Source organism: Sinocyclocheilus rhinocerous, unplaced genomic scaffold (assembly GCF_001515625.1).
Source record: "Sinocyclocheilus rhinocerous isolate Xijiao unplaced genomic scaffold, SAMN03320098_v1.1 scaffold56, whole genome shotgun sequence".
In the NCBI taxonomy this organism is placed as follows: Eukaryota; Metazoa; Chordata; class Actinopteri; order Cypriniformes; family Cyprinidae; genus Sinocyclocheilus; species Sinocyclocheilus rhinocerous.
The window spans coordinates 175,615-184,635 of NW_015649227.1; the positions used below are offsets into that span (position 1 = coordinate 175,615).

Below are 9,021 nucleotides of genomic sequence, written 5' to 3' on the forward strand. Positions count from 1 at the left end.
GCCCAGAGAGGGCTGTGGTTCCCACGTCCAGCCCAGAAAGAGACTCTGTTCCCAAGTCCAACCCAGAGAGGGCCCCTGTTCCCACATACCGCCCAGAGAGGGCTGCAGTTCCCGAGTCAAGCCCAGGGAGGGCCGTTGTTCCTATGCCTGGCCCACGGATGGCCTCAGAACCCAAAATTTCCCCCCAAGGAATTTTTTGGGGGGTGGCTATAGGGCTCCGGCCGTAGAGGCCGGGCCGAGTGCCAAGGCCAAGGCAATGGAGGCCACACCGCCATGGCTCCCCAAGCTACCTGCTCCGCCATGGCTCCCTCGTCTGCCTGGAGGCTTTCCGTTCCGTGTTAAGCCTGTCCCTAGAGGCCTCCAGAGCGCCCACCTCCCCTCCCCGTTGGATGTTATGAGGCGCGTGGACGCACCTTCCAGGAGGGGGAGGTAATGTCACGCACTTGGACTGCCCCTGTGTTCCTGTCTTGTGTTGTGCTCCCCATGTTCTCCCTGTGACCCAGTTTCTCCCGTGGTTGATTGTGTCCATTTGGTTCAGGTGTGTCTTAGTAATTACCTCGTTGAGTTCCTGTTTCTTAAGCCCTGTGTTTTCCTGTGTCCTGCGTTCGGTGTTATACGTCAACTCCATGTTCTACGTGTGTGTTACCCTGTTTTTGCTCATTAAAGACTCTTCGTAGATTCTCCCACGTCTCCGTGTCTCCTCGCTCCTACACAGTAGGCAGATCGTGATAAAAATAACACTGATCAAGTGAAATATAAAAAAACTTAAACTTCTTTTATTTCAGCTAGTTGCCAAGGCAACATTTCTCATTTTTATTTAGTTTAACTTGATACGCTAAAATTACTAAAACTAAATCTGAAATACAAATGAATTAAAACTATATAGACAAAAAAGTAATAAAATGACAAAAACACAACAAAATGTACAAAAATTATGAATATAAAAATAAAAACTAATTCAAACTATTAATGAAAACCTATAATAGTATCTCAACAATACTATAACACTCAGTTCTATAGGAAAATAAGAGAAAAAAATATTAAGTGCAGTGAAGTGTTAAATCATCCAGACACAAATGATTTTCCTCAAATCAATGTATATTTTTATTTCTCTCTCTAGGAAGGGTTGGACGAATTGCAGACACCATGTCCGGATGTTCAGTGTCCAGATCGAACGCCGCCTCCCGATTCCTCCAGCGACAAGGAGGATACGCACTCGGTTCGACATCCTCACCCCGAGTCCAGCGTGACCTCTGACCCCCTGAACGAGATTCCCAAGGATCAGCCGGCTCTGTACGGCACTATGAACGCTCACAGCGTCACACTCCTGCACGGATTACCCTTCCACCCGTCCTTTCCCTCCCGGACCTACTTACCCGAGAACTGCTACACGCTGCCGCTCCATCGGGACGGTTTCGTCCGCGGCGGTGCTTCCAAACCGGATCAAGAGGGCACAGACCTGCGCTCCGCCGTGCATCACATGAGGCCGACGCTGGACCTCACGGCAGACGAGCACCTGGGGCCGCTCCCGCTGCACGCGTATTTCCAGGACCTGTACCGCATGCAGACGCTCATCCCGCAGAAACGTGCCAGCATGGTGAGCCTCGACACCATCCGCAAGGATCCGCGCTGGCGGGACCCGAACCTGCGGGAGGTCATCTCCATGCTGAGCCACCCCATGGACCCGGTGAAGTCCAACACCGCCGCGTATCTGCAGCACCTCTGCTACGAAAACGACACGGTCAAGCAGGACATCCGGCAGCTCAGAGGAATCCCCGTCCTGGTGGGGCTCCTGGATCATCCCAAAGCCGAGGTCCACCGCAAGGCCTGCGGTGCGCTGAGGAACATCTCCTTCGGCCGAGACAACTTCAACAAGGTGGCCATCAAGAACTCAGACGGCATTCCTGCACTGCTGAGACTCCTGAGGAGATCCGACGACGTGGAAGTCCGAGAGCTCGTCACAGGTTCATCTCCTTTATTTATTTATGTAGCGCTTTTAACAATACAGATTGTGTCAAAGCAACTGTACAGCATTACTTAGGAAAATAGTGTGTCAATAATGCAAAAGGACAATAGTAAACACTCAGTTCAGTTAAAGGCAGTTCATTATTAAATTCAGTGATGTCATCGTCCAGCCTCAGTTCAGTTTAATTTGTATCTGTGCAATCAAGTCGACGATATCGCTCGAAATTAAGTGTCCCCAACTAAGCAAGCCAGAGGCGACAGCGGCAAGGAACCAAAACTCCATCGGTGACAGAATGGAGAAAAAACCTTGGGAGAAACCAGGCTCAGTCGGGGGGCCAGTTCTCCTCTGGCCAGACAAAACCAGCAGTTCAATTCCAGGCTGCAACAAAGTCAGATTGTGCAGAGGACTTAACTGGTTCCTGTGGTCTTGTCCCGGTGGCCATCTCTGCATTCATGCTTTCAACTGCACTACTGCTCAAAACTTGAAAGAAATGAATACTTTTATTCATCAAGGATGCATTAAATTGATCAAGACATTTATAATGCTAAGATTTCTATCTCAAATAAATGTGAGGTTTGTGCAGCTTCTTGTAAATTAATCAGTGTGTTTTATTTAGAAATTTGGGATCAGAGTTATGAGAAATTTAACGATTCTGGTTCAGATTCCAATCGGGGTTATTATAGATAACTAAAAGTGAAACTAAAACCAAAAACATAAAAACATTTTTGTTACTTGAAATAAAATAAATGTTAACTGAAATAAAGCAAAATTTAAAAAACTTGAACTTATTTTATTTCAGCTACTTGACTACTTGACATTTTCGTTTAGTTTAACTTAACCTGAAATTTTTTTTTATAAAAACTATATAGACATTTAAAAACCAAAAAATGACAAAAACACAAAGTTACTAAAACTTTAACTAAAATGAAAACAGAAAATACAAAAATAAAATTCTAAATAATAAAAACTATAATAGTATCTCAATTATATTAAAATAACACTGATCCCAATGAACAATTTCATTGGAACGATGAAAGAAATTAATACTTTTATTCATCAAGGACACATAAAATTAATCAAAAGTGACAGTAAAGACATTTATATTGTTACAAAAGATTCTATTTCAAATAAATGCTGTTCTTTTGAACTTTCTATTCATCTGTGAATCCTGAAAAATAAAGTGAATCACAGTTTCCACAGAAATATTGTGCAGCACAACTGTTTTCAACATTGATAATAATCAGAAATGTTTCTTGAGCAGCAAATCAGCATATTAGAATGATTTCTGAAGATCATGTGACACTGAAGAATGGAGTAATGATGCTGAAAATTCAGCTTTGGAGCAGCAAATCAGCATATTAGAATGATTTCTGAAGATCATGTGACACTGAAGACTGGAGTAATGATGCTGAAAATACAGCTTTGATCACAGAAATAAATTACATTTTAATAGATATTCACACAGAAAACATCTGTTTTAAATTATAATAATATTTCTCTATTTTTGATCAAATAAATGCAGCCTTGGTGAGCAGAAGAGACTTCTTTCCTTCTCTTCTGTTTGAGCTACAGAAACACTTCCATTAACAAACTTAACTGGTCACGAGCACTGAAGTGAAGTGAAGTGAAGTGAAGTGAAGTGAAGTGACAACTATCACAACTATCAAACTTGCCCAAAACTGGCCTGGGAACAGAATTATTCTTTGTTGTGGAGATCGTAAACAGACTCTCCTTATTTTTCCTCATGTGTTTCTCAGGAACGCTGTGGAATATCTCCTCCCATGAGCCTCTGAAGATGATCGTCATCAACCACGGCCTGCAGACGCTGACCGACGAGATCATTATCCCTCACTCGGGTTTGAGAGGAGACCCGAACGACCCGGCCCGACCCGGAGACCCGGAGTGGAACACGGTCTTCAAGAACACTTCAGGATGCTTGAGGTTCGCTTTCTCTGCGCCTCAAATGACCCCACGTAATGCATTCAAAATCTGTGACTATGTTCTCATTCTGGGTCCATTTGGACCAGAAGAATCATTTTATTTTATAAAACAGTCATAACTAGAGGTCGAACGATAGTGGATTTTACCGATACCGATAACTAGGTTGGACCATAACCGATTAATCAACCGATAGTTTGTAAAATGGATACTGTATATGAAAACTATGAAAAAGTCCTGAGCCATACTTTTCATAAGGAATAAAAATATTCATATGAAATATTAATTATACATTGATCATTAATGTTAGTTAACAAATGCAACTTTACAGTAAAATTAAAAAATATATTTAAAAAAATGAAACACTCTAACAATGAACAATACTTATACAGCTTCATTAACCTTAGTTAATGTTACAAATGGAATCTTGGTGTAAAGTGTTTCCATTTCATATAAATCCAAACAGTCATGCTTAAAGATGACAGCATGATATTTAAGCATTATATTTAAGAAATTACATATATTGTATGTATACTCTCACATTTTATTTGCTTAAATTTTAGAACACTTGATGATCTAATCAAAATAACATGATATGATAACTCGCAGGTATCACACACCGTTCAGTTCAAGCGGCGGTCTAAAACAGTTTATTTAATCAACAAATGGGCAAAAGTTCACTTCAGAAATGTATAAAGTGGCACAGATGAGTTTAAAGTTCGGTGTTTGAAAAAACAGAGCAAATGGAAAGAGAAAACATGATCTATTAGACTTTATTAGAGCCACAGAAAGACAAACGTTTCGCTGAAAAATGCACAATACACAATTTTACAGCCTATGGTGAAGTCAAAGTGTACATTAACAATGATTTGGGACAAATATAATGTATTTTAATGAAAACTGTGTGAATGGCGCTCTGTGACGCGGCAGGATTTCTGTCACTGAATTAATTTATCAGTTTGCTTTCTCACGTCACGGCATTAAATCTGCAGCTTCACTAGATAACAAATGCATTAAAGTGTGTGAGCAGCTGGATAAACTAATGCAAATAGATGGTAGCAATCCTGACATTAAACATTAAACATGGCAGCGGATCTTCAGCCGCTCCAGCAAAGGACACAACCCGGAAAAACTATCGGCATGGATTTTTGCAGATAGTTCCAGGCTTACTATCGGTGCCGATTAATCGGCAAAACCAATCAATCGTTCGACCTCTAGTCATAACTTTTTCAACTAAAACCATATTGTATCTGATCAGCAACTTATCATTAATGAGTGAATGTGAAAACATTTCAAATTTTTATGTTACCATGTTTTTATTGCATTTACCCCTTTTTTCATTATTAAAAAATTTTGAAATTCTTTGAAATTTCAAATTACACATGAACCACACACACACACACAAAAAAAGCAATTATGCAAAATGTTTTTTTTTTTTTTTTCAATATTGACGAAAATTTTTATTTAAATATATCATGGTATGAAATTTCTAAGAACATATATTCTAAGAATTACCAGTATTAACCACATTGGAATGAATGGAATTTACTTAAACTCGTGATTGCTCAAAAAAATTCAAATTTATGACACATAGATATTTAATTCTAATACAACACAAACACCACTCTGAAAAGTTTTAAAATGAAATACATTTATTTTACTCATGTAAACGTTTACTTTCAGATGAAAAAAGTGATAATTTTTTCATGCTGCAATGGTTAGTCAATAGATGTTCATGTTTATCAACAAAATTCAGTGCAAAAGTGTGTGAAATATGGGGATACGCAGCAGTTTGCATTGATTGTGATCCGTCAGACTGCGTCAGGAATATGTTGCGCTCGTGTGTTTGCAGGAACGTGAGTTCAGACGGAGCTGAAGCTCGACAGAGACTGCGTGAGTGTGACGGGCTGGTGGACGCTCTGCTGCACGCGCTCTATTCTGCTGTCGCCAAGAGGGACATAAATAACAAAGTAAGAATTTAAATAGAAATCCAGGCCACGGCACACCTGCACATCAGCTGATCACCTCACAATTAATTATAATATTCTATACTATTTTTAGTAGTATTAGTATGATCTAGGTTATTTTTATTTAATTTTAATAATAACAATAATGATTTAAGTAATGTATATAAGTGTTGTTATTGTTATTATTATTATTAATTCAGTTTACTTTTATTATTATTATTATTACATTTAAATGAAAAAATGTTTTAATTTAATGATAATAATAATATTAAATATGAAAGAAAGCGACTTAGTTGATAGATGTAGTCGACAGGTGTCTTATATCTGGGAGTAACCTGTTTATTTGTCACTACAACAATCAATTACTTGTTCTATAAAAAACTAAAAATGCACATAAGTATAAACATGCATGTAGTAACCTGTTAGAAAACAGAGATATATATATATACATACATATACTGAATTGTAAATTAAATACAGCAATGCAAGGATTAACAAGTAAAGTGGATCAAAACTTGCTATGTCATACATTTTAATTTACTTTAATAATAATAATAATAATGCATGTAATATATGCTTATATATATGAACATATTTGTTTTTGTTGCATGATGCAGTATGTGCATCTCTCCTGCAGTGTGTTAGAATCATGTTTGTGCTTTGGTTTTGTTTCTCCTCTGTGTTTCTCGTGTGTTTTTGCAGTCGGTGGAGAACTGCGTCTGTATCTTGCGTAATCTGTCGTATCACGTGCATAAGGAGGTTCCTGGAGCCGAGAAATTCCACATCCAAGCAGCCAATCACAGCGCCAAATCAGGAGGACAGCATAAGAAGAAGGACGAGCCGGACTGCTTTGGAGGACGAACAACCAAAGGTCAGACACTTACTGAACCATTATCACAAATACATCATTCCAGAAATAATTCAGAAGTCTCTTCTGCTCACCGAGGCTGCATTTATCTGATCAAAATTGTGAAATATTATTAGAATGTAAAACAGATGTTTTCTATGTGAATATGTGTTAAAATGTAATTTATTTCTGTGATGCGCAGCTGTATTTTCAGCAGTCTTCAGTGTCACATGATCTTCAGAAATCATTCTAATATGCTGATTTGCTGCTCAAGAAACATTTCTGATTATCATCAATGTTGAAAACAGTCGTGCTGCACAATATTTTTGTGGAAACTGTGATGCATTTTATTTTTCAGGATTCGCAGATGAATAGAAAGTTCAGAAGAACAGCATTTATTTGAAATAGAAATCTTTTGTAACATTATAAATGTCTTTACTGACACTTTTGATCAATTTGATGCATCTTTAATGAATAAAAGTATTAATTTCTCATTTAATTTTAAAAATGACCCCACTCACATGGACAATATCTAGCTTGAACAGCATTTATGTAACACGCAGGTTATTTTAGTATCATATTTATTTAGTATCATATATCAATGCTATTATATTTTTTATTAATTAATATTTTGAATTAGTTATTCCAGTATTAGTGCTTCAAGTTAAACTAAATGAAAATGAGAAATGTTGCCTTAGCAACTAGCTGAAATAAAATAAAATATGAAGAAACTTATTGTATTTTAAATTCATCAAGGACACATTAAATTGATCAAAATGTTTAATAAAATGTTTAATAATAAATAAATGACATTTATAATGTTATAAAAGATTTCTATTTCAAATTTAAAAATTGATACAAATTTATTTTATAAAATGTATTTTATTTCAATTAACAAAAATTGTTTCATGGTTTTAGTTAACTATAGTAAGCCTGGTAACACCACTTTGTTTGTATGTGTTTCTAGTAGTGCACATTAAATCCTCACAGTAAATGAAACACAGCCTGCAGTCCTGCTTTGAAAGTCCTAGTTCTCATCGTGATGGCTGGAGTTTTTCATGCGTGTGTGTTTGACGAACGCTGTGTGTGTCTTGTGTTTCATGGCCGTGCCGCTGGTTTCTCTGCAGAAGAATGGTTCCATCAGTGTAAGTGTTTTTATTCAGCTTCCCACACACCGCCCACTGCCGTCCCACACACACACACACACACACACACACACACACAGACAGACAGACACACACACACACACAGAGAGAGACACACAAACATACACAGAGAGACAAACAGACACACACAGAAACACACAGAAACACACACACACACACACACACACAGAAACACACAGAAACACACAGAAACACACACACACACACACACACACACTCGTCTGTGACTGACTGTTGGCTGTGTCTCCTCAGGCAAACGACACGGAGCCGGAGAGAAGAAGAGCAGCGGTGTGGATCTGTCCAAGAGGAGTCTGCCGATGAAAGGTTGGAGTGTGTTTGTGTTCGGCCGTGTTTCATTTGAAATCTGCGTCTGAAACCTGAGAAACACTGCAGGCAAAAAAGAGGCAGCAAGGCATCGTGGGAAATATTTACACCCTGTCTGCTAAATCTGGTCAGCCGTATCCCACAATTCCACCAAACAAAGCAGTTTAACAATGTTATTTATTTAAATTTATATAATTTTTGTTTTAAATTATTAAATTATTTTCCGTTTTTGTTTTAATTTTAGTTTAAGTTTTAGTAACTTAAACTAATGTGCTTTTGTCATTTTTGTTTTTTATATTTCAATTTAGCTTTTAATTTATTTTTAAGCATTGTAATTTAGTAATAAATTAAGTACATTTATTTTTAGTTTTAGTAAATTTTAGTACATAAGTTTCTTAATATATTTTATGTCAGATTTATTTTACTTTGGGAAAATAATTTTTGATACTTTGATACTTTGTTTTAGTAAGTTTAGTACTTCAGCTTATTTTATTTCAGTTAGTTCAAAAGGTAACATTTCTAATTTTTTCTACAACATATTGATAAATGTCCAAGCATCGTATTCATAACACATCATCTCTCTAACGCTGATCTGAATGAGCTGTAGATCAGCAGACGAGACTCTGGTTTCACACACAGCCACTGTCTTCATATGCATGTTTATAGTAAATATATGAAAATGCATGAATTATTTAAAACAATACTTGCTGTAAACACCAGAAGAACTGTTTTTTCTTTTGCTATTTCCTCATTTCCTTATTTCCTCATCCTCACTTATGGAGCAACAGCAGATCAGGAGAGATAAACTAAATA

The 9,021-nt window shown here is 37.4% G+C and overlaps 1 protein-coding gene across 3 annotated transcripts in view; it reads left to right on the forward strand.

The window, feature by feature from the left end:
- The window catches only part of LOC107710407 (armadillo repeat protein deleted in velo-cardio-facial syndrome-like), a 27,637-nt gene that overhangs the window by 9,807 nt on the left and 8,809 nt on the right, over positions 1 to 9,021 (forward strand). For all 3 annotated transcript variants that reach the window (XM_016515172.1, XM_016515174.1, XM_016515173.1), the window contains exons 4-9: positions 1,121 to 1,964; positions 3,724 to 3,907; positions 5,757 to 5,874; positions 6,574 to 6,742; positions 7,846 to 7,863; positions 8,137 to 8,208. In XM_016515172.1, the coding sequence (XP_016370658.1) occupies positions 1,121 to 1,964; positions 3,724 to 3,907; positions 5,757 to 5,874; positions 6,574 to 6,742; positions 7,846 to 7,863; positions 8,137 to 8,208 (1,405 nt within the window). The remainder of the gene's footprint in view (positions 1 to 1,120; positions 1,965 to 3,723; positions 3,908 to 5,756; positions 5,875 to 6,573; positions 6,743 to 7,845; positions 7,864 to 8,136; positions 8,209 to 9,021) is intronic.